Source organism: Larimichthys crocea, chromosome X (assembly GCF_000972845.2).
Source record: "Larimichthys crocea isolate SSNF chromosome X, L_crocea_2.0, whole genome shotgun sequence".
In the NCBI taxonomy this organism is placed as follows: Eukaryota; Metazoa; Chordata; class Actinopteri; family Sciaenidae; genus Larimichthys; species Larimichthys crocea.
In genome coordinates, this window is record NC_040020.1 from 13,912,350 (window position 1) to 13,937,258 (window position 24,909).

Sequence of the window (24,909 nt, forward strand, 5' to 3'; positions counted from 1 at the left end):
CTTGATCGGTACATTATGTATCAGGTGTGGAGTCGAATATGGACACGACTGTATGACATTGTGGGGCAGGTGAAGTAGTTTTAACAGTACAGTTCAGTTTGTACAGTACTAGATATACTTAACTAATTAATCCCCACATCAAGAATGACTTTAAACTTAGAAAGCAGAGGATAAGGAGATTAATACAATATAAACACAGCCAAGAAGTTAAAACTCCAAGTACTGCAATTCTTGGTTAAGTGAGGACTTTGAACACACAGAAGCTACTAATTCACACAGGAGGAATTTCAACAACTCAAACACTGGAGGCTAAAGGTGGATAGGGAGGGAGGAGAGGCGTGGTTTACAGAGGCATTCAAAGGACCCATTTTCCACCCTCACTTTGTCCTTACTCTTTTCTTTGCGCTGGATTCAGTGAGCGGTAGACACAGAGGAACAGAGAACAATGTGGAAAGCAGTACTGCTTGTGTCCCTGCTGCTTACCACAGATATGCAGGTGAATGGTGCTGGAGATAAGACGGAGGGGTCCGTGGCAGAAAAATCTAGGCCAGAGGAGAAGGTGAAGACAAAAGAGGCTGAACCTGTCAACAATCTTGAAAGTGACTCTGCTTCTTCAGGTTTCTTGGGCAACTTGCTTGTGGTACCCATGGATGGGAGTCACTGGGTGGCTATAAAGGCCCTTGCCCAAGAAATAGGTCGCCGTGGACACCGGGTGACCATAGTAATACCGGAGATCAGCATACGGATGGGGCCAGGGAAACACTACAACACTGTGACCTATCCTGTCCCTTATGACAGGGCTTTTATTGACTCTATCATGTCCACTCACAAGGATGTAATGCGAAAATCGACACAGTCTTTTGTGGAGAAAGTGAAGAAACGATTTGCACAGATTCAGAAAATTACAGGCTTAATCCACACCACTGCAGAAACCCTTCTGTTTAATGCCAGTCTCATCTCACATCTGGCACAGCAGGTGAGTACAAATACAGAAAATAAACACAACAGCAGAGTCAAATCCAATAAAATTCAATAGAACAGCCTTGCACTTTAGACTGAATTTATGAGGCTTCAGTTACTACCTTTAAACTACTTTTCAAGGATAAACAAACAGGTCATCTGTGAATGAACCCTCTTGTGACTCCTGTGGCCTGGGGTTATTATATTTATTATAAGTGTACTCAATTTAAATTAGATCACCTGAGGTTCTAGTAGCCCAGACTAACCCTAATATCCTGCTTCTGACAGAAACGTAGATTAAACAGTTAATTGTGTTTGTCTTTTATTGGATATTTTCCATCTCTGCATACACACATATCATGGAGACAAACATTGGAAATGCATGCAAAGACAGGAAAGATATGTGGGGCTTTGAAAAACATTGTAGAGATCAGGCTCTAGGACTGTTATTGAAAGAAATCTCAAAGCTTTTAATCAACTGTCATGTACTCTATACCAGGGGTGTTTTTTAAAGGAGGGCCGGATTTGAAATTGTGAACATGTCCAGACAATACTAACATTTAAAAAGCCAAACAGGTGTGAACAAATCTAAAAACCAGTTCTTCCTTTCTTTCACATCTGGAATATGTTAAACTTGCCTGAAGTTGATGCAAATCTTAACCCCATGTTCATTTTAAACATGACTTATTATGAGTAATGCAAAGTCTGTTAACATTTAAGTTTAAAACGTTTCACTCTTGCTCTTGTTTTTCACAAGATCATTCAGAAAGTTAGATTTTGTGTCACATCTACAGATATATAACACCAGTTGTTCTTAGGGGATCAAATGCTTTATGTCAACCAAAAAAGACAAATCTGCCATACAGTATCTGACAATCCTAGCAGGCCATAAATAATATAATATAAAAATGAAGCTTCGGGTCGCATGAAATCTGGGAAGGATAAACTGAACCTTTTCCTTTTAAGTTTCTAGATTCTTACAGGAATGATCTCTGATGCTCAAGCACAAAGTGTGAAACAGCATTTAGTTTTTGTGCTTGAAATACTTACAATACTCAAAATGAAAATGAAATAAAGGTTGAATAAATTTAATTTAAACTGCGTCTGCTATTGTATGTTGATGCAAAAACAGTGAGCTGTTTCATCAGTTGACATGCTATTGCTCTTCTGTAAAACCGATGCATGAATGTATGTTTAGGAGGTTTATTAGTGCTTACATTCAAAGATTCTCCTCTTTTCCCCTTTGCGTTTTTCACTCTGTAGAATTTTGATGCTGTCTTAACAGACCCCATGGTGCCCACAGGCTCACTTATAGCACGGAAATTAGGTGAGTTTTGCCACACTTGACACACTGTGTTCTTATATGTTGTACACATCTAACATCCCTCAATCCTTTTTCAGGTCTCCCCACTGTTAATCTGCTGAGGGGAATTCCATGTTCCTTGGATATGAAGGCTGCAGGCTGCCCTTCCCCGCCCTCATTTGTGCCTCGCTTCTTCACCGGATACACGGATAAAATGAACTTTAAGCAGAGGGCTTTCAACACTTTGGTGAGCACCTATAATCATATATGCAATGAAGGATGGTAATGTTAAAATGAACTCTACAGAACAACAGTTGCCTCTGGCCTACAGATAGCTTTACTGGAGCCGCTGATGTGCCGACTGCTGTATTGGCACTTTGACCACCTAGCATATCAGTTCTTGGGAGAGGAGGTGGGCATAGCTGAAGTGCTGTCAGACTCTGCTATCTGGCTGTTGAGGTAAAATGTGCAATGGTTATGTATTGACATAGTTCGTCCACACACATGGACAGTATACTATTACATCAATAAACAGGAGAAGAATATCAATAGGTAGGGATCATTGTGAAATCCCCATTAGCCACAGAAAAAGTGCAGATTTTGTAATAGACGAGTGAGACAACTACATAACTTATGTATTTTGAATGAAGTATTCTTTACTCATTAAAACTCATAAACTATGTCATGCCTTCACTGTCCTAGAAAAAAAACAACAACTCACAGAGCAAGACTGAATAATGCATATCAGAGGGCATTTTGAAGTGGGTATACTCTGTATACCTGCGGACACCATTGCTTTGTCTCACATTCATAAATATTGTGTTTAACAGGAGTGACTTCGCACTGGAGTTCCCTCGCCCTCTCATGCCTAATATAATACTAGTGGGTGGAATCAACTGCAACGTGAGAAACCCTCTGCCTGAGGTAAGGCCTGTGTGTTTTTGATTTGGAAATTTTCTTTTACTTCCTCCTTATTTTATCTTTTATGCTTTTACAATAGTGGGAGAGAGAGATAGAGTAATTAATGCCAGACATAACTGTATGTGTGTGCGTGTGTTTCTGCAGGATTTGGAGTCCTGGGTTTCAGGAGAGCATGGGTTTGTAGTGTTCACTCTGGGCACCATGATATCAGATATGCCAGAAGAGATAACTGCTATCTTCCTAGAAGCCTTCAGGCAGATTCCACAGAAGGTACAGGACCATATATAGAAATGCATTTCAAATCATACATCAATTATCAAAACGCAACAAATAACACTTCTTTTTATAGGTAATATGGAGGTACACTGGGTCCATTACTGGTGGGGTCCCAGAAAATGTGAAAATAATGAAATGGGTGCCTCAGAATGACTTACTAGGTCTGTAAGTTGCAACATATCCTGACCTATCCAAGACTGACCGTTGATATGTCACATAAAATAACATCTGACATCCTGTGTTAGCACACCCTGGAGCTCGGGCCTTCATCACCCATGCTGGCTCACATGGTCTCTTTGAGGGAATTTGTCACGCTGTTCCCATGCTGATGGTGCCAATTTCAGGGGACCAGCCGGATAACGCACAGAGGCTGGCGAGTAAAGGAGCCGGAGTTGTGTTGGATATTTTGTCCATCACTACAGAGAGCCTTCTCAAAGGGCTGAATGACATCATCAAGGACCCCAGGTGATGGGTTAGAAGGTTCTCAGTCATTAAGTTTAGATATCTTCTTTTCATATTTACTTCACTTCAATCATCTATTCTTCCACTCTTGCCCTCTTATGTCCAGGTATAAAGAGAACATGCTGAGGCTGTCATCTATCCATAAAGACCGACCAGTTGAACCACTCGACCTTTCAGTGCACTGGACAGAATTTGTGATGCGGCACAAAGGGGCGAAACATCTCAAAGCTGCCGTCCATGACCTCAACTGGTTCCAGTACTACTGTCTGGATGTGATAGTGCTACTGGCCACTGTAGTGCTTGTTTTTGTAATGCTGACAGTAAAATGTTTGAAACTATGTTTCTCAAGACTGAGCAGGAAGAGAAAGCAGGATTAACCTGTGCTACTTTTTACTTCATCTCACGGTTTGAGTTGGTTCTGGTTTAAAGGAATGATAGGCTGTCAGAAGAATGAGTGATCAAAAAAACATTTAATTAACAGAAAATACAGAATATTATTAGACATTATGGTCTGGGCTTGAGGGACAGTGATGAGCATTAGTGGCCACCTTTCTTTGGTGGGAACAGGGCGTACTCCACAGCCAGAGCAACAGTAAATGCAGCAAAGCCCCACTTGAACCCTCTCAGCAGCACATCAGACAGAGTCACGGCACGAGCGAAACCGCCCGAGTATCTCCAAGCCTCGTTACTGCAGAGAGAGAGTGACGGTGTCAAGGAGAGAAAGATAGCGAGCTGGTCAGGAATAAGAATTACAGAAAATATCAGCAGTATCTCACATAGGTATAAAATACTGACCGTGCCCATGGGTCCTTGAGGCCCCTGGCTGCCAGCCTCTGCTGTGTGAACTCCAGTGGTGTTCCCTCCGCCTTCCACTGCCGCCAGTCTGGCATGGACATCTTGCTGTGGCCATGGTCACCTCCCATGCTGGAAACAGATATAGATATACGTAGGCAGTGGGGTTTTTAATTGTTAACTGCACCATAACCTGCTGGTAGTCACCTCATTTTGTCTCTCTTTTAATAATTTTATTTTTATAAAGATATATCTGTGATTAGAGCCACAGAAATAATACAACAATGTTGTAAAGCAACACAGAAATACAAGACATGCAATAAGACATGCTCACAGTCCACAAAAGGCTCTTAAATCCAGACTCAAACACATTTCCTCCTGTGATGATGAAGAAACGTTTTACAGTTTAAGCTGCACTTTAACACCAGAGCCACAACACAGAGTTTTAAAGTTTTAACACTTTACTCTTCAGTTTTCACCTTTGTAAGTACAGAAATGTAAATGTAACTTAAAAAGTTGTTTTACTGTAAAGCCAAATAAAAAAGTTTTGGTGATGAAAGTAATGAATGTCTACTTTGATTTCATTTTGACCAAAGCTGTCTAAATTGTACATTAAAATGATGGTTACATGAGAGTGTTATCTTAGCGCACATTAAATAATATTGGTGTATGTATTTAGCAGCTGTTCTTCTTATGGAATCAATGTGCTGGCCTGTCTCTCCACATTAAACTGGTTCAACACATATTTGGGGGATTTTTGGATGCATGACTCTTATCGTTCATCCTATTTTTATCAACAAAATAAAGGTAAATTAACAAGATTTTTTAGAATCTGAGCTGTCACTGTTTTAGTCCCAAGTCTGACTAAAACTAGGTAAATACATTTTCACATCTGTGCAAGATTAACAAATAAATGAACCAGTTAAAAATGAAAGGAAAAACACCACACGCAGCCAGAACAGGTTCAGCGTACCTTGGCTCTGATTCTACAAGTCTTTTAATCTTACAAGAGGGATGAACACCAGTGTTTGCTGGGGTGGAGATCACAGTTTAACTAACTAAGGTCGGTCTAAAATCTCTCATAGGCGTTTAGTTGGATTGAGATGTTCCGCAGTATCTGATTCACATCATTTGCATCTAAACATTCAGTGTCCCTCCTTGTGCCCTCTGGATGGGGACATTGTCATCCAGTAAGAGATCACTCCCATCAGGATAGAAACTGTCATAAAAATCTGGGTTACACAGCTATTTAGATGTTTTAACTTATACGATGTTTATTCCTATTTATTACATGTCTTGAAGGCACTTCCCTTTATTGCTGTTTTACTGAGACTGGCAGGGGAAGGTAAAGTTCAGGTGAATGTATGAATAGAGGGATTCCAGAACAGGGGCAGGTCAGAGAGGTGACATCTAGATTGGTGATATGCTGGCTACTCATTAGGTGATATGTTGAAGGAAACTGTTTAGATGCCATATATGCAAATTGTCTGTTAACAATTTACAGGGGTTGAGACAGCCCATCTTTAGGAAGATGTATAAGAACCAACTGTCAGAGCTCCTCAGGGAGCCTTTTTCTCTGTAACCCCTTTAGTGTGTTGCACTGTGAAACGCTCTTCTTGTACAAGAACAATAAATTCAACTCAACCTTTGATGTTTTGAATCCGATCCTCCTTATTTAAGGGTTTTTCTTTAAAATTCCCGTAACAGAAACTTTCCATCATAGGATAAAAGGTGATCACTCAGAACAACTTTATATTGATGTGCACTGATCCTTCACTTTAAAAAGGGACAAGTGGACCCAAACCATGCCAGCAAAAAGAGGACTCCTCCAGCTATATCTATTTTTTTCTGAACTCTCAAATGTGAATTCATTTTGGTGCTTATGTTACATTTACATTATTTTATACACTTTGTGAATCTAAACTTTCTGCACTAAATCCAAATCCAGTACACAAAGGAAACACAACTAATGATAACCACTGTCACATCATGCAGAGAAACAACTGAACTGAACCTGTCCTATTTCTTTATCCACCTTACACAGAAATAAAAAAAGGTTATCAAACACTTAATGCCACATTATAATGTGTAATGTTTTACTTGCTTTAGTTTTGACTATACCACGTGTCCAGACTAGCAGGCAGACAAACCCTTGGACATAGTCTAATTAAATGTTTATTGTTCTTAATAAATACCCAATGAATAAAAATAAAGCATGAACACTGGCTGTGTTAAACCTGCCTTAATCCGACCTTTGTCACTGACTGCTTATCTAACCTTCCAAGGTCACTTTGAACAAATAACATCCACACATACATAATCAATCCAGATTATTAATTTATCATTAAATTAATCTGAAGACACGTTTATGTGAGCTAGCGCTGCGTTAGCATTACGTGAGCTAGCCGCTGCATAAACGCAGCTTTTGTCCTTTAGCGACACATTCATGTGCGCTCAGACAGTTTAGTCACACACTGTTAAAGTCAAACCCGTCGGGCCTCACAGATGTAAAATTATATTTAAAATATAAAACGTACCTGAGCTGTTTGTTGACCTCTGCTGCCGCAGCTGTGACACTTACTGCTGTTTTACGGCAAATGTACGGCACAGCATTCAGGACAAAATACCAAAGCGCGTTTTCTTTAGCGCAGGTCCAAAATAAACAGCAGAACACAAGATGTTTAGGCTGCAGCATTACTAAATAAAATATTAATGTACAGTTCTTATTAATCTGTCCATATACTCTAAATCCACAGATACACATTTAAGATACACTGTAAATATTTTAGTTTTTTATTGTCCAAATATTTATGATGTTAATAGTGACAGTGCTCTGCTTGCTCTGAGAACAGATAGTTTGTAACTTCTTCATCCTGAACTGGACAGATTTTGAGACAAGTCAAAGACTGCACATGCTTATGATTTCACAGTTACACAGCTTTATTTCCAGATCATAGAGTAGACAGAATTTCTGTAATCAGGCAAGAATAAAAACAAAACAAAAAAAGAAACAGTTGCAGTCTACTCCACTGTGGCAGCTTAGTCCAAGGTCGAGGCTAAGAACTAAAAGTGATATTGCGTTTGACATTGTATCACCTGACACTGACACAGAGATACTTAATCAGTGGAAATTTAAAAAGGAGTTTTTCTTGTTATTAGTTATTTTTAGTATTTTGTCTCCATTTATAAAATATCTTTGTAGTAACTGTATTAAAAACCATTACGTTAATTTCACAATTTATAAAGCCATTAAAAAACAAACATTTGTCACAACTAAATCATTATTAATTACATACCATTATGTACACGACACAGAATAAATCACATCATCTTATAACCAGACCACCATGCATCATTACAGTGCTTGTGGTGCCTGATCCGCTCAACATCCATGATGCTTATTGGCCAAGCCTGTGCGTGTTTCTGTACTGGGCTCAGATTACGCCACAAAACTGAATTAGAGTTTGCTTTTAGGGTTGAGCAGGTCCTTCAGAGCGTCCAGGTTCTCCCCTTCTGGAGCTTCAGGCCATGCACTGTGGTCTGCAGACAAACACACAAACACCACAGAAGATTACTATACTAGTAAATAACATAATGTATACTGTATAATATAATGTATAGTACAGAGTATACACTGTAAAGAACGTACTGGGTATCTCCCACATGGAGTGGTACAGACTCTGTCCTGCATCGACCCTCAGGGTGGCTCCAGAGATGTAGGAGGCAGCAGGAGAGAGCAGGAAACACACTGCTGATGAGATCTGAACACAGACACACAATTATAAAAAATCCAGCACATACTGAATTGTATTGTAATAACTGCACTTTAAGTATTTTCTATTTAAAAAGGTCTTGATTTCCTGAACTCATGACATCCAGTAACTCAAACCCTCCAAGAACACAACCTTTTCTCAAAATCATCCGACACTTGTTGAAGCGTGTTGTTTTTAAATCACTCCTGTGAAACATGATATAGAACTTTGCTGTCTAAAATTAACACTACAAAGTCAAATAATCGGATGTTTTCTGAAATACAGAGAATAACAGTTCAGTTTCACTTCTCATTTTCATGCAGTTGAATGTGATGGATAACATCTGTGACATTGATAACAGATGTTTGTGCTCCTGTTTACTTCTTGGATGTATGGATTGGGACTTTGTTAAGCACTTTCAAGAACATTCTTCAACTGTTTTGCATACTTATTACTTCAGAGAGCACTGCAAAGCTGATCTGAGTTTCTTTAAAGGTATTGTAGGTATCGCTACAGAGCTGCTCACCTCTTCTGGTACTCCCAGCCTCTTTGCAGGGCTGAATGGAACAGACATCTTGAAGAGAGTTGGTCCAAAGTCCTTGTAGTTCTCCATTGCAGTTTTGGAAAAGATTGTTCCCTGCAAGCAGATAAATACACAGACTTGAAATGAGTACATAATTAAAAAGACCTCCAACACTGATCCTGTGTTATGTCATGACCTGTACTCACAGGCGCAACAGCGTTGACTCGTACTCCTGAGGCTGCCCACTCGATGGCCAGACTCTTGGTCAAGTTGTCCACTGCTGCCCTCGCTGCTCCCGTGTGCCTGACAAAGTGAAGACATAAAGTGTTTCAAGAAGAAAGGAGGAGTGTGTGAGTCTAAGTTCATGTGTGGAGTTGGTAGGTGGTGCTGCTTACGCCATGCCTGGGAAGCCTTTCCACATGTCAGCGATGATGTTGACGATCACACCTCCGTGCTGTTTCATCCACGCAGTGTAGACTGTGTTGATGAAACAGCAACACGGTCACAGTGAGAGGCTTAACAAACACATACTGAACCAGGGTTGGTGGTCTGCGTCTTACCCTCCTGGCAGCAGTGGAACGTTCCAGTCAGGTTGGTGTCTATCACAGCTTTCCAGCCTTTAGAGGACGTGTGCTCTGCTGGGCTGCTGAACTGACCTCCTCCATTGTTCACCAGGAAGTCTATCCTGCCGTACTGCTTCAGCACCGACGATACGAGGGTCTTCACCTGCCGCGAGGGGAATGAAAACAAGACACCACAATGAAATCAGGTGATCATGCATTGATAACGGAGCACTTGGTGGAGGCTGAAGATGTGTGCAGGCTCACCTCGTCCTCGTTTCGGATGTTACATGTGAGAGGAGTGACACGAGCAGGGCTGGAGGGAGGGATTTTTTGTCTCATCTCCTGAGCTGCTGCCTCCAACCTCTCTGCCTTTCTGCTGGAGATCACCACATTGCAACCTGAGGACAAAAAGAGTTACAAAACTATGATCACAGCAGTACAGATCGTTCACTTTAAGATGCAGTTTTTGTGAGCAAGAGAGAGATGACCGATAAATAAAAAGGTTATAGTTTTTGTGATGTGATTATTGGGAAATAGGTCACCACAAGATGGATGGCAGAACTCTTCAAAAATAGTAACATAATTGAAATCTATTGTGAGGCAACATTTATTAGCATTGACAGCTTTTTTTATAACAGCACCTACATAAAAGCAGAGGTTCATCTAGGTGTTGCAACTAATTATGTGACCCTTCAAATTCTGTGACCTCATTAGCATTTTTCAAGGACCATGTACTGTAAACATTTAATGCTTCATTTTTCTAGCACTTACTAAACTTTGTTAACACTGAGGCAGCTCAGGTTAAAACGTTGTGCCTGCACGGTGTCTAAATGAAGAGCCGTGGTATCTGTGTCGAAGTTCACTCTTCAGTCAGCTGCTGTTACTTCAAACTGTCTCTGCAACGTGAACAAACATGTCTCTGAAAATAAAAACACGTCACTCACCCAGCTCCAGCAGCTCCGCGGAGATAGCTTTACCGATGCCGGTTCCTCCTCCCGTTACTATTGCAACTTTATGGTTGAACAAGCCTGATCTGAAAACACTGGACGCCGCCATACTGGTCTGTGAGCCCCGCTGAGGAGCAGCACAGATATCTATGAGGAGCGCGACACCGCGCCCCCTGCTGGACACCTCGATGTCCTGCCATCTTCAGGAATGTCATTATTTTCTATCAGGCCACAAGTGTTGTGTAAAATATTATATAATTAATAAGTCATTTAACTTTGATTGTAACTTGGCTATTTGATGACTGAGAGAGTTCTCCCAAAACCAAGTTTTACACTTTCTTCTGTTGTGATGTTACAGACAATGACACATTTTATCATCCGTCTTATGTGATGTCGTTTCAAAGAATGGTCGGGAGGCAAACCTGAGTAATTTCTTCCAGTAATGATTTACACGCATATACACAAAACTTAATGTCACAGCTAAAATATTTTTGTTCAACACTCATGCACATCGCCTCCCTAGTTGTTTTATCTTCTTTGAGTTGTGTATGTATGCTTTATAGTCTATATAGACACATACTGTGTATTGCCATCCTCTTAATGTATTTGAAGTTACCATTTTACATTTATTCCATTTTTGCCATAGAGAATAAAATGGCCTATTGTGTTGCTTTGTATTATATACACACACTTATTAACTACTCTTATGTACATAATTGTTTGTTTTTTTGTGTTTGTTTTAACCTTCCTGTAAATGGTTCTTGAAAATGTGTAACTTTGAAAGCAACCAAGATGATTCTAATTATACTTACACCTGTGCTAAAGCTCAGTATGACTTTAAAAAACAAACTCTGCACTTGAGTAATACAGCAAGTGATTGATGGATTCATGTGAACGAGTTGCCTGACATTAACAGATCTAATCTCAAGCCCATTAACTGACTCCTCATAGTACTCACATTGACCTCCATGGCAGACCTTCTGACCCATTGCAGGAAATACAGAGGTAATCTAGAACAGCTGAGTGACATTTAGGTGCATCTGTCATGAACAACATGCCAATAGCAGATACATGGCCACTACTATTACATGTTTAGCAAGTCAGAATATCTCATGTGATCTATATTTCACATTGAAGCTCTGCAGAATGAGTATCTCTCAAATGACCTTGCAACAAGCATAAGTTGCCTTGTTGATCTGTTAAGTTAAATATTTTCACCAACTGCAACTTACTGAAGATTCAAACAGGCTTTAAAGCTTACACACTGTTACCAGAGTGAAAACACCCATACATCTGTGGGCTATTCAGTTTTCTCATAAAAAGCATGTTTACTGCCAAGAAAACATTTTGCTGTGGGTGGCATCATGACATGCACTAATGTATTAGGACAGTTGTACAGCTTTTGATGGTGCATCTTTTTTGCTCATGCAGGTTTAGTGAGGTATCTTTAGTAGTAGTACTTTTGGCACACAAGTTCAATCTTACAGCTACATTATTAAACATGAATGCATGTACAGAGACACAAACAAACAATTCCACTCCAGACTGCTTTATTTTTGGATGTTGAGGCCATGTCCAGGTTGGTTAAATTATAGAAAAAGTCCCAAATCCACCAGTGATCATCGCACTTGGTTTACTGGTCCTTCAACTCCTTCAGTCTCCTGATTGCGGACTTGACTGTGACAGCAGAAGTTGTGCTGCAAAAGAAAAAAACAAATATTCAGTGTGAGCATTTCAATGAACACTTGTAATTGTCACAGTCAGTTACCTATTCACATTTCCACGACTACAGAAAGCTTATTTTAGAAAACTTGAAACCGTCAAGAAGCACTTTTGAATTGCTTTGTGCTTCACTCTGACACGGTTCAATGGTAGATCCAATCATTTGGTGGTCTGTCAAGATCATGGCTATTTATTTCAATTAGGCTTCACACTGGATGATTTACAGTTACTTCCATTGGTAGGTCAACACAAGCTACTGTGCTGTTCCTTGTGCTGTCAGTTTACTTTGTTTCTCAGTTGGGAAAGAAAAAAAAGGTGGCAGCTGCTCTGGAAAAGTGAGATCCTGGGACATGCTTCATAGTCACAAAACCTTCCCTAAATAGAGGAGAAGAAGGTTTTTGTGTGATGTTTACTTAATGTGGAAAAGAAAAATCTGAGTGGGCCGATTTTATCCCAGGAGTCATTTTTTGATTTAGCTTATTTTGCTCAATGTTTTGCGAAAGCTGCAGTCTGGCTTTGAGATTGATTTATTGGTGTAATGAACTGTGCTGTTGGGTAAGGAAAAACTTGATCGCCTAGACAAGCTCAGCCGAATCACTGACTGCCATTAAATTTAGTTAGCACTAATTAGCATCTCAAGCTTTGCACAATATTTTAACAAATTACACCCAGCTCTCTAGGTGAAAACCTGTATGGCTGTTTTGTCAGAGTAAACTTCGACACTTTTACTCTCAAACAATGCAACAAATTCCAGACACAGCTCCAGGAGCATGTAGAGCTAAACCATGCTGGAGGTGAAACTTTGTTGCTGGTGGAGTCCTTCAGTTTGACAGCAGAAGGCACAATGACTTTACAACAGATAAACACATCCACAGTAACAATTTCAGCTTGGGCGAGTACATGTTGCCACATGAATTTAGAGAATTGCAACAAAAAAACAAAAACAAAACAACAAACTTACTTGTATGTCCAGGCACCTCCAGCCACTGTCTTCTTGCAGGACCCACAGTGCCAGATACCAACAGCCCTCCTCTTCATCTTGGTCTGTAAATAGAAATTTAATACATTAATGACTGTTGTATTGTGCAGACACGTTCCTGCAGTAGATCATGAATTAGTTAACGCACAGACTCATGCTTTGTACGGTTGTCCTTACCTTGCCACAGAAAGAGCAGGTGTATTTAGCGTGCTGGGAGATTTCGATTTTCTTCACCATCTTCCTCAGCGATGCACCATAACGCGTGCCATATTTACCAACGATCCCCACCTTCTTGGTACGCTTGGCCTGTGGACAACATTAACAAAGTGTCAGATACAATGACACAATGTGCATCATTACTGCTGGTGCACAAGTAGTAACCAGTATCCTGATGTGTGGTTTAATACAACTTATGTATCAATCACAGGGGTGAAGGTGAGCACTGGGCATGGCTCTTTGAGTATGACATTTAATAATTCAGCTGACGCTTTAATCCAGAGTGATTTCCAGGGAGCACTTCGGGGTTACACATGCAGACCGGAGGAACATGTTAGCCTACGTTAGCTTCCTCTTACCATGCTAGCTACTCAGCTAACTTAAAATCAATTCAGCAGCTCCGGTCGGGTTTGGAGACGAGTAAGTGTTCAGGTATGAAGCACAACGCCCCGCTTTCCTTCAAACAATCCTCTAAACTTGTACCGAACCCTCCACCGAAAGCGGGCTACCATGACTAGCCCGCCCGGCACTTGGACGCAGTGAGCGTAGCAATGGTGGCAGCCATTACTGAGTCAGTAAGACGTGAAAACATCGTTTTTCTTACTGAAACAAATACCGAATCAACACAAATAACACCCAGGTCTAATAAAAAGGGGCGCTCTTAAGACGCCGAATATGTGATTATGTCATTTAAAGCACCGAAAATGTCAGATTGATACGGATTATGAAGGGGACATTCAGGGCTCACCATCGTTTCAGTGGAGACGTAGGTCCAAAGAGGGATTGCTTACCGCGCAGGCGCGATTTACCCCCGTCGATTGCGCTGCATTGTGGGACTTTGAGTTTCTGCAGAATGCAGCTACAACTACATACATACAAAACTATTATACGTCTAATAAAAAGGTAATTAAACTTGATAAGTTGTAGTGTTGGTGTTTCGTTTTTTTGACGAAAATAAATATTTACGTGCGCGATATTCAACACAGGAAATGGCTGTAACTAAGGACGCTTAGTGGTTACGCGCATGCGCGTTTATGTGGCGGACGACAACATCCCTGCTGCTGAGTTGAAATGTTTGCCCATTTAGCCTGTCGTAATGCGACATCTTTGTTGTTCTTTTTAAACATTTAGTGCATTAAAAATATTCTTTCTTGACAGTTAGTTAGCCGATGTGACATGAAGCTGACACGGAAACTGGTCCTCGCCAAGGCTAAGGCCTCCGACTTGGAAAGCGTGAAGAAACTGAACTGCTGGTAAACATAAATGCAATTCTCTCGGCTTTTCGTTTACATAATAGTCGAGGTTAAAAGGCACGACTTGTTTTGTATATCTTTATTTGTTGTAACGTTACGTCATTTTTGCAGGGGATGCAGCCTGACTGATGTGAGTAAGCAGTTTAATGATATTTTATTTGGTCTGACGTTGAATTCAGTATTCATGCTCAAATTAATTTTGTTTTATTTTGAAATTTAATGTACACCTGAATGCAAGTGTTCCCTTTAACTCTGTATTCCCAGATTTCCATCTTCTCCCAAATGGCCAACATAGAGGTGCTGACACTCAGGTTAGTCTGTTTAACTCTTTGCAGACTTTTACACTGAATCATCAACATCAGTGAATCCTGGCTGTGATGTTCTTCCTCTTCCCTGTCTGTAGTGTCAACAGCATCTCGTCTCTCTCTCCTCTGGCCGGCTGTCTGTCTCTCTGTGAGCTCTACCTGAGGAAGAACATGATTCCCTCACTTTCTGAGCTCTCTCATCTGCGTCCACTGGCTCGTCTCAGGGTGCTCTGGTTGGCTGAGAACCCCTGTTGTGGAACTGACTCCAGCACATATCGCCTCACTGTGCTCCGCTGCCTGCCTCGCCTGCAGAAGCTTGACAACCAAGGTGAGCGTGCAGTGTTTCTGTTATACCCACAATTGACACAAATGACCTCAGAGGACAGATGACATTGGAGATGATTGTAATCAAGCATCTGTCTGGCATGTGTGTTTGCAGTAGTGACAGAGGATGAGATTGCATTGGCTCTCATGGAGGGTGAAGTGGTCACCACACCACCAGCAAGTCTCCAAAACCAGCTTCCCACCAACGGACTTCCAGATGCAGAGACAGAGAATGACCCACTGAACTACAACATGGAGGAGACTAAGTATGCCTTGTAAACTGATACCAACACTTACAGAAAATAGAACATTGTCTTGAAAAATCTGCCAAAATAATTTAGGAATATTAAAAACATCATCACATTTCTCTCTTGAATTTTATTTTTAGCAAAATCCGGGAAGAGTTGGGGATGAAGCTCCTTTCCAGAGACAAGTTCCCCTCTCTTACTTCTCCATCAACTAGAGAAACCAAACTATCACTGAAAAAGGTATCCTCCTACCTCTGAACAAGGCGCCGCGAAAAACGCAAAAGGTGGGGAATGAGGGAAAAACTGGAGGAGGGGAGAGAGACGAGATAGATGACAACACACAGATAGCGAGCAGAAGAGAAGACAGGAGTAGGAGATAGGATAGAGCAAGAGAAGGACAGAGAGCAGATGACAGGAGAGCACAGATAGGACAAGAGTCAGATCTACATAGAAGGATACACGAAGGACAACATACATATCAGATACATAGAGAGTATACATACATTAAACCAGACATACATAACATTACATACATATACACACACACACACCTTATCTATATATATATATTAGATATATATATATTATATATATATATATATATATTATATATCTATATCTATATTACATAAATTATCTCTGCCAATAAATGATAAATTGTATTTTCAGACACATGCTCTTGACGCAGTCTTGCTCCTGCTGAGGGATTTGGATGAAGAGGAGCTTCGCGTTGTACACACTGCTACCCAAAACAGACTCCAGACATATACGCTGGACTCAGAAATGCTAAACGAGTCACTGCAGGCACAGAAAACCGCTGACGTCCAACACTGAAACATTTTATAGCAGGCACTCAGGGCCAAACCTCTCCCTACATCCCCTTTCCACGCCAGACCCATGCCTTGTTCTTGTGGATCAGAACACTAACACCCCCCTCCCTTTTTTACCTGTCACCTTCTAACTGCAATATGCATGATGTGTGATGTATAAGCTCACTGACGTCTCCCTTTTGTCACAGTTGGAGCAGTACCTAATAATTTTCTTGGCTTGATGTTAACAGCATGCCTACCTGCCTTGTAAGAACAAAAGAATGTATGTTTTGCTAAATCTAAATCTATTTCTGTAAGTAAAGAGATGAAACTGCAATACAGTAACTCCAAGTGTTGATTTTAATTCCACAAATGAAACATGTATCCATGAAAACCCAAGATGTGAATGTCACAGTGCTACAATGGGGCATTTATCACAAGTCAAAACATTTACACTGATAATTAGATTTGAACCATTAATTTAAACTGTGCGAAGCCTGTAAGCTGGGCTCATGTCATGTTGATCAGATGGAACTGGGCCTTTATCAGTTTCCGTACTGTGTTTCCATCCAGATGTATAATTTGAGGAAGGTTACATTAGATGTATGTGGAGTGTTAATCACTGTGTTATAGAGATGAAGAGACCATCAGTCATAAGTTAAATGTTTACTATGTCAAAACTTATTTGGAAGATGTGTTTCCACCTCATTAACCGCATCAACTCCTGTCTGAAAAAGGCAAAACCCACCTCAAGTGAGACTAAAAGCTTTTGCAAAAACCTTTTCTAATGCATGACTCTAAAATGCATCAAATACATTTATGGAAGCACAGCTAGTGACTGATTTAAACAAATTAAATCTATTTGCTGGTATGGTGATACAAGTCCAAAGCCTTCTTCTCAGTCACCCTCTTCGTTCTCCAGGAAATCCGTCAGTGTGTTCGTGTCCACAGCGACCATCAAGTACTCCACTCCATCTCCACCCTGAAGAATCATGGGAATAAATGTTAAGTGAGAAACACCGGAGAAGGCAGAGAGTTGTGACACTGAATGAGAGCTGGGAATTATTGAAACAGCACTGTACCTTGCGTGTCCGTATCAGTTTGTGGTCTCTGAACTCAGTCAGCTGAGTCCTCAGAGTGAGGTCAGAGTTAACCAAGAATGCCTCTCGACAACGCTGGTAGAAATCTTGGAATGACAACCCTGCACGCAGTGAAAGGAAAACATTAAAATCATGAAGTTTAGGTGGAAATTTGTGCAGCGTTTTTAAGTTTTGAGTATGTGTGTACCTGTGTATGAAGGATTATCTTTGTTTTCCAGCTGAAACTTCACCAGCAGTTTGAAGATTCCTCTGCAAAAAGAACCCAAAGTCATAAAGAACTCAATCAGTTCATGAGTCACAGCTCTGACAGTTCATTAAAACAAGGTGTATGTGGTACCTTGCATTAGGTGTCAAGCTGCGTAGCACATGTGTAAGGGAGGACAAAGCGAGAGCGCCAGTCTGCTGCACCAGGAGAGAGTTTTCATACGACGTTTCCTCTGCATAGTGCTGGAACGTCACACACTCCCACCACAGCCAGTTAAACTGGCTCTGCTGAAACTGGTCCCACACTGGGAGGTACACAACAAAGATTCAGCTACAAGGAAACATTTTAATATGATCAACACAACAGTACGCGCACTTACTGTACAAACACTCACCCAATGGAGCGTTTATGTGGTCTAAAGAAGCCACCAAATGCAGGTTGGGCAGGGATGCCAGCTGCCCCAGTGCACTCTGGGTCTTCTCTCCTCGCAGCATCAGTCCATCGATATTATGAATTAGCACGTACACATGGAGATCTGGGCCTGCAAGGACATGCTTTAAATGTAAAACACAAGAACTCAAAACATAAATTTAAGAGGCTATTGATAGGCAGACACTCACTGTCTTTTAGCGTCTGAGTGATGTACTGGATCTGGTCTGAAGGTGTACGTAAACTTCCCTGGTGCTCTAGAACCTCACATGTCAGAGCATTTAAGATCTGCAATAAAAGCATGCATGTATGATTAGCATAGAAACAATATCAATACATAGAAACAATAAGAAAATCTTTATCACTACTGCTCAAACATTCCTCTTTTAAACCAAAAGGCTGTCAACAAAGACTGTTTAAAGACCAAAACTGAGAACGTGTCAGTCTGCCAAGTTTCCGACTTCCTGACCCTGTCTGTGGCACTCAGCAGCAAACACATTAGTTCCTAGAAGATGTAAATATTTAAACTGGGTCATAAATATTTTTACATTTTTGCGAAAGTAACTCTCTAAAACAGCTGTACCTCAGTTTATGGAAAATGTTTCTCAAACAGGAGATATTGTGCATTTGTTGAGAATTTAATTTAAGCAATATACGCATCAATGGCATGCCAATAATAACAGTAAAGCACACCCTCTCATGTAATATTGCTTCATTTGAACATTTTGAGTGTTTTCTTCAGCAGGACAGGCTAAATTAACAACAACGCCTGTGTTCATTGCAATAAAAGACACTTGTCACTCAGTGCAACAGTCAGACACACTGATGTTTTACTTGAGCAACAATTCAGTTCTATCGAACAGAGAAATAAGATACATCTGGAACTGGATAGACACAATACTTATTGATGACACTAATGGATTTTTTGGGGATATTTTCATGAAATTTGTTGACAATAAGAAAAATATATTATGACAAAATATCACCACCCAATCCAGTCCAAAGTTTAATTTGATATGAATTTTGATATCCATTTTTCTGTGTGTATACTGACTGATTTAAGAGTGATGGAAGGGAAGAATCCATTGATCACAAGGTGAATTTCTTCTGACAGGTGAGACACACGGAAATCCTCCAGCAGAGCTTTTTTGCTGCCCAAACCGTAGACCAGCACACTGAAACCCAACCTACAAAAACCAGAGTGAGACACTTTCTGTTACGAGCCAAATTTAAAACACTACAAAAGAGCATGTAATATGAAAAAATGCAAACCACACTTAACTGTAACTGTAACATCCATTTGCTAAAATGCTTTCGGTGTTTGTTGTGGAGCTGCTGGATCTCTTTTGAATAACAGGACGGCTTTCCCTCTAAAAGCTGGACCAAAGTCTCCTGCAAACACAACATAAGGATCTTCAGTAATGCAGCAACAAAGCTCATTGAATGCATTTAGTCTGTTGTATACTGACCCTGTCAAGTTTAGGGGTGTGTAAACGTTCCAGGGTGCGGTCTGATGTCAAGACCTTTGAGCTGCCATGAGCTTCAAAATACTCCTCAATCATGCTGGGCTGATTGACGGGTTCAGAAGTGTTCTTGCTTTTCTTGGCGGGAGTCTTATAGAGAGCTGCAGATAAACCTTTACTGGGCGTTCTTGGAGTCTTCATGTTCTCCTTGTCTTCTTTCTTTGCTTTCTGCTCCTCCTCCACTACATCTTGATCCTCCTCCTCCCCAGAGTCAGACGGCGATAGCTCACTGTCACTGTCTGACCGGACACTGGGAGCTGAAAGTATCAAACAGCTTTAGATCATAGTAAAGTCTTTCTTTATATATCTTAACTACTGTGAGAAAATCTCCTTCCATTGTAACATATTAAACTCACTTGTCATCCTCTTCCTGAGCCGGTGTGGTGTTGTGGAGACAAACTGAACCTTCTTCCTCTGTCAAACAAAAGCAGAGATCACACTGAGATAACATTTCTAACCTAACCCTAGTTTATAGAAAAATGGCAACATCAGAAGTGAAGCAAACAAATTCTTTCCAGTCTCACCCTCTGTGGTGTCCTGATTTCACCTTTGTTATCTAGGTATAGAGAGACAGAGAGAAAACAGTTGTTAGTTGTATGTAAATGTGCACAAAAAATCTTTAAAAAGTGCGATGAACTCACTGCGGCCTGTTCGGGTGGGAGTTGAGGGTTCAGTGTTGGGTGCTGTGCTGAAGGTCACGCTCTTCCCAGGAGTCCGAGCCAACTCACTTGCTATATTCATAAGAAACTAATTTTAATAATCGTCTGATGAATGCGGCTGATGTTATAAAAAGACTGCTGTGTACGTATGGTAAGGGGGGAATGGAGGCTCTCACCAGTCTGAGCCATGCTGTGTCCACGTTTGACTTTCTGAAAGGTGAAAATGGACGATCCAGCCACTCTGGACATACACTCCTCATCTTCTGTAAAACCAAGAAAAATTGTGTAAAGTAGTGTGTAACCAAATGCTTAGCAGCACTACACACAATGGCCCTTTTGCTAAAGCAGACTGTACCAGGAGGGATTGAAGCTGTTGTTCTGATTGCAGCATTACCCAATCATGAAAATTAAACTCAATCTACCTTGATAGATTGAAATAGGGTGAATTAATTAACTAACACCCTATTAAAAGTGTTACACAGCCGTAGGTTCTAATATGATCATAAAGTTGGTTCAACAGTTCTCTACAACAGCTTCAACACAAACAAACATTTGTGAACACTGTGTACTGCACTTTGTTTAATAAAAAGAATAAATAAAAATGCACTTACAAACATAAAGAGAAAAAAATATATGTTCATAGTTTACACCTCACTGTAGGTATATAGAAATGATTTTGTCTCGCTCACCTTCTGTGTTGTCTGTTCCTAAGGCTTGGATATAGTGTTGCTCATCTAGAAGTCCATTTTCATCTTCATGTCCTTCATCCTCTCTGGCTCGTCGTCCAGCTGGACTCTTGAACGTCACCATCTTCTGGACAGACGCACTGTTGCTCTGCACACCTTATAGTGACACACACAGACAGACAGACAAGCAGTTATCCACATACTAATGAACAGAAATATCCGTGCAGGAGACGACAGTTCCTCATTTGTCCGTACCCTGCTGTTTGTCCACGATGTGCTCCAGAGCATCTCCATCACCAATGAACTTCACCTCCAACACACTCATGACTAAAAAGGGGAACACACACACAGTGTGACAGCAGCGAGCTGAAAACAGAAACACAAACACGCAGAGTTATGTTTAACTGAGTTCTCTATCAGTCATGGTGGCGTCATTAACTAAGTACTGTCAGTGTGTTGCAGAGGAGACGGTCAGCAACAACGAGCAGCGGCTGAATGTCTCCAAAGAAAAGCGGGACAGAAGCTAAACGTATCTGAACTACAATAACTTACCCGATAGTGTCGGTACACCGGAGGAAAATGTAAACAGAGCTGTCATAAACTGAAAACTAGGCTGCAGTGTGGTGTGACAACTTTCCGCGCCATCCTCCTGAAGTTTTTAAACCACGTGACAAGTGAAAGGTCACGTATCGACCAATCAGAGCGTCGGCTTTCTTATAACTACACCTCCCACAATGCACTTCGCGCCGCTCTACCACGCTGCTGAGACTGCTCTCTGTAGCTGAGGTTTGACAGTGTTATGATTATTAACTAACAATGCAACGATAAAAACACTGAATCATTTTGACAGCGGCATCATACTTTTTATAATTAAAAGGTGAATGTATTTTATTCTTATTATTATCACACCTATTTTAGGAATATGTAAGAAAAATACAAATAATTATTGATAAAGACAAAATAAAAAGTGGAAAATTGTGAATAATAGTAATTTAGTCATAAAATAAATACCTTCACTAGTGTTCAAGAGAATGTCTGGTAGCAAAAGCACACTTAAATACATACTTAATATGTAAAAGGATATTAAGAAGGAACATGTGTGAATCTTGGCATGTGCAACGTCTTTTGCTCAGCACTTCATATTAGGCTTATGATCATTATACTCTCTCTTCCCGAGGGCCGTTTCCAGGTGTTTAGGGGCCCTGTGTAAGATGCTATTTGGGGGCCTCTATATTGTCAAACTCTGAGGGAGAGATTTCAAACCTTTTCAGATGATCTGTGGTCATGCAACAATCTGTTACATGTTAAGAGGAAAACAGGCTTCAGTGCATTAATAAATGCAACAGATGCAGCATGTTCCTGAAAAATGTTTATGATAAACTTGGAAAACATGGTGACATAACATAAAAACTCTCCACCAAACCAAAACAGTAAAAAAATGAAATTAAATGAATAATCAGAGGACCAGCCTCTAACACTCTAACACTGCAACCCCTTCAGCACCATTTTAGACTTGTTTCTATGATTGTGGTGTGTAGAACCACAAGTCTGACATTTGAAGCCACTGCACAAGATCAACAGAAATCAGCAAAATCTAAATTATCTTGAACCAGCATCTATTTTAAAGTGCAAACCATGAAAACAAACCAACAATAAGAACAATAGTTATGCTGTAGTTTAATAGTTGATTACCACGCTAACACAAGTCACAGCTTCCCTATCATAGCAGCTTAGTTTAGTTATAGGTTATAGGACCCAGTCTTTTTACACTCTTTGTACTGTTCAACAAACAGCTGGGACAACACACACGGTCAACAACAAGCTCTGTCTATGTTCAACAGCTTCATCACTGCTTTGGATTTTCTTGTTGCCATTAAAAACCTCCAGAAACCATTTGTGTTTGTCCTACAGTGCCTCCACCGGGAGGAGAGGAGCAATGAGCAGCAGTCACAGCAGTCAATGAAACAGCACACATTCAGTAAACGCACAGGTTTTTCTGTCAGTGATTCACTAGACTTCATCCAGAGGAGAAAATCTTGAAAACATGGACATGTAAAAATAAATGATGTCTCACTGTCACACTGTCTCACAGCTATTGTTCATGTTCTCAGTAACACCTGAGCTTTTCCTTGACAAGAGAAAATGTAAAGAAAAAAAAGGTCACTAAAAGATTCATGTCTCTCATTTTACAAAAAGTTTTCAGGTCTGCACAAAGAAATAGAAATTAATTAGTGAGTCATTATAGGGTTCTTCTAGTAAAATAATTAATCTGGATCTGCTCTCTAAAATATTGTGTTCCTCATTTCAGCATGACTGCTATGACATCTTGAAGGAGTACAGCTTCTCCAGATGGGGACCATACTTGTCAAAAGGGGAATACAATTGATTTCTATTGATTTTTATATTGCATAAAACACATACAGTCAAGGTCAGATTAACTTGTTCGGAGTCAAAGAACAAAAGTTTACTGCTGCCTCAATTGTCCACCTCCACCTTATTCATGCTTACTCGCTGCCTCCATGTTCATATCAAGCACACAGCAGACCTTACATAGTAGCTTCATTGTTTTCCCTCACATCAAAAACCCAACAAGGACTCCTGGATAAAAACATCTGGCTCCAGGTTTTCAGTCTGTCAGTTTGATTGTGGTCATTTCATTAAATGCTGAACCTGCAGGCAACCCACCTGCAGACTCTCCACCTCCACCTACGAGCCTCATTCTACAACCTGGAGGCCGCCTCCACCTTCAGACTCTGGCAAACAGCAGTAGCCACCAGTGTCAGCTAACAACCTGCAGATAACCACGCCTACCAGCTTCTGTCAAGAACCTACAAGCCATCATCTGAGAACACTGTTAATATCAGTTTAAAACTAGACTTTTCACATAATTCTGCTTTACTGTGACACATGTTATTGTACTTTTACAGTAAATTATTGACTTATACTTGTAGCAAATTCACAGTACCACATACTAATTGTTCTTTTTAATTTTCCATGATCATTCAGATACACGTTAAAATAAAAGTCTCAGTAATTATTACAGACATTCAAGACAGACACATTCTAGAACAAAATAGACAATATATTATTATTCAAACATTCTATGGTTGCTATGTTTTGTTTCCAGGTGCATCATTTTAATAGATCATAACTAGGGAAAGATCATAACTTGAACATAAACAAAACTGAACAGTCACGAAAAAGTTTGTCTCCTGTTTCACCGACTATTAACTGAAAATTAACCCTTCAACTGCTGATTGTTTACATCCACTCGACGATTAAAAGCACACAGAGTGAAGAAGCCGACCAAGAAAGTTGCATAATGGAAAATGTGAGATTTGATTACTTTTTGAAATGTTTTATATCGATTTTATATCGGATCAATCGATCTATTCGTTTGAAAACAGGCCAAACATGGGCATGAATCGATCTATTCGTTTGAAAACAGGCCAAACATGGGCATGAAATAATGAATTTATGACAAATATTAAGATTTAAATGTGCAAACGAAGTATTATCTGATTAGAAATGCGTTTATTTCCATACATCTCCAGAACATTAATGTGAACGCTGGATAAAAATCATGTTGACATATCATATCAAGTCAAAGGTTTTCAGAGGGGATTTTGTATATCTCTTTTTATCTCTGAATAAACCAGTAAATACTGTCAACAGAAAAAGAAAAAATTAGAAATGAAATATGAACAAACCCCTCGTGTATTGTAAAATTACATATATGTAACAAGACTGCAGGTGAAGAGGGTCAAAAATATTAACAAATCCATATCACCATCAAACTTCCCCAGTTGATTAGATACATTAAGATAATTATTTTTGGTATTCTTCCTGACATTTTATGTTAAATTATGTAAATGAGCCTTTTTGGTAAATTCAGGAGAGACACGAATAAACAAAATATTTACATAAATTTATTTTCTTATAACAACTCAGT

The 24,909-nt window shown here is 40.1% G+C and overlaps 6 protein-coding genes across 7 annotated transcripts; 2 read left to right on the forward strand and 4 right to left on the reverse strand.

Annotated features, from left to right (window-relative positions):
• Positions 1-379: 379 nt before the first annotated feature.
• Positions 380-4,324, forward strand: LOC104939222 (UDP-glucuronosyltransferase 1-1). Its single transcript, XM_010755726.3, has 9 exons — positions 380-976; positions 2,224-2,287; positions 2,362-2,510; positions 2,595-2,722; positions 3,094-3,187; positions 3,329-3,454; positions 3,534-3,621; positions 3,706-3,925; positions 4,029-4,324. Exons 1-9 carry the CDS (start codon positions 446-448, stop codon positions 4,297-4,299), a joined length of 1,671 nt encoding a protein of 556 aa, XP_010754028.2. The 5' UTR covers positions 380-445; the 3' UTR covers positions 4,300-4,324.
• Positions 4,325-4,375: 51 nt separating this feature from the next.
• Positions 4,376-7,355, reverse strand: ndufb3 (NADH:ubiquinone oxidoreductase subunit B3). The gene is made up of 3 exons (XM_010755725.3): positions 7,252-7,355; positions 4,718-4,846; positions 4,376-4,610 (listed from the first exon to the last, which is right to left on the reverse strand). The coding sequence occupies exons 2-3, from the start codon at positions 4,843-4,845 to the stop codon at positions 4,460-4,462; spliced, it is 279 nt and encodes a 92-aa protein (XP_010754027.1). The 5' UTR covers position 4,846; positions 7,252-7,355; the 3' UTR covers positions 4,376-4,459.
• Positions 7,356-7,630: 275 nt separating this feature from the next.
• Positions 7,631-10,671, reverse strand: pecr (peroxisomal trans-2-enoyl-CoA reductase). Its single transcript, XM_010755724.3, has 8 exons — positions 10,497-10,671; positions 9,817-9,950; positions 9,550-9,715; positions 9,385-9,466; positions 9,196-9,292; positions 8,993-9,103; positions 8,364-8,475; positions 7,631-8,254 (listed from the first exon to the last, which is right to left on the reverse strand). Exons 1-8 carry the CDS (start codon positions 10,606-10,608, stop codon positions 8,172-8,174), a joined length of 897 nt encoding a protein of 298 aa, XP_010754026.1. The 5' UTR covers positions 10,609-10,671; the 3' UTR covers positions 7,631-8,171.
• Positions 10,672-12,032: 1,361 nt separating this feature from the next.
• Positions 12,033-14,292, reverse strand: rpl37a (ribosomal protein L37a). The gene is made up of 4 exons (XM_010755722.3): positions 14,165-14,292; positions 13,378-13,506; positions 13,183-13,265; positions 12,033-12,196 (listed from the first exon to the last, which is right to left on the reverse strand). Exons 1-4 carry the CDS (start codon positions 14,165-14,167, stop codon positions 12,133-12,135), a joined length of 279 nt encoding a protein of 92 aa, XP_010754024.1. The 5' UTR covers positions 14,168-14,292; the 3' UTR covers positions 12,033-12,132.
• Positions 14,293-14,428: 136 nt separating this feature from the next.
• cfap410 (cilia and flagella associated protein 410) lies at positions 14,429-16,700 on the forward strand. 2 transcript variants are annotated; one of them, XM_027283395.1, is made up of 8 exons: positions 14,473-14,489; positions 14,575-14,669; positions 14,781-14,799; positions 14,934-14,980; positions 15,073-15,302; positions 15,414-15,564; positions 15,687-15,786; positions 16,216-16,700. In XM_027283395.1, the coding sequence occupies exons 2-8, from the start codon at positions 14,593-14,595 to the stop codon at positions 16,378-16,380; spliced, it is 789 nt and encodes a 262-aa protein (XP_027139196.1). In that variant the 5' UTR covers positions 14,473-14,489; positions 14,575-14,592; the 3' UTR covers positions 16,381-16,700. The 2 variants fall into 2 exon arrangements, with proteins under 2 accessions (XP_010754022.1, XP_027139196.1); XM_010755720.3 differs by having other exon boundaries at positions 14,429-14,669.
• Positions 16,698-21,631, reverse strand: orc2 (origin recognition complex, subunit 2). Its single transcript, XM_019257201.2, has 16 exons — positions 21,510-21,631; positions 21,213-21,323; positions 20,961-21,113; positions 20,448-20,534; positions 20,254-20,343; positions 20,137-20,168; positions 19,969-20,026; positions 19,559-19,869; positions 19,372-19,481; positions 19,144-19,276; positions 18,281-18,377; positions 18,055-18,201; positions 17,793-17,964; positions 17,643-17,704; positions 17,438-17,556; positions 16,698-17,337 (listed from the first exon to the last, which is right to left on the reverse strand). Exons 1-16 carry the CDS (start codon positions 21,553-21,555, stop codon positions 17,254-17,256), a joined length of 1,812 nt encoding a protein of 603 aa, XP_019112746.1. The 5' UTR covers positions 21,556-21,631; the 3' UTR covers positions 16,698-17,253.
• Between the last annotated feature and the right edge of the window lie 3,278 nt (positions 21,632-24,909).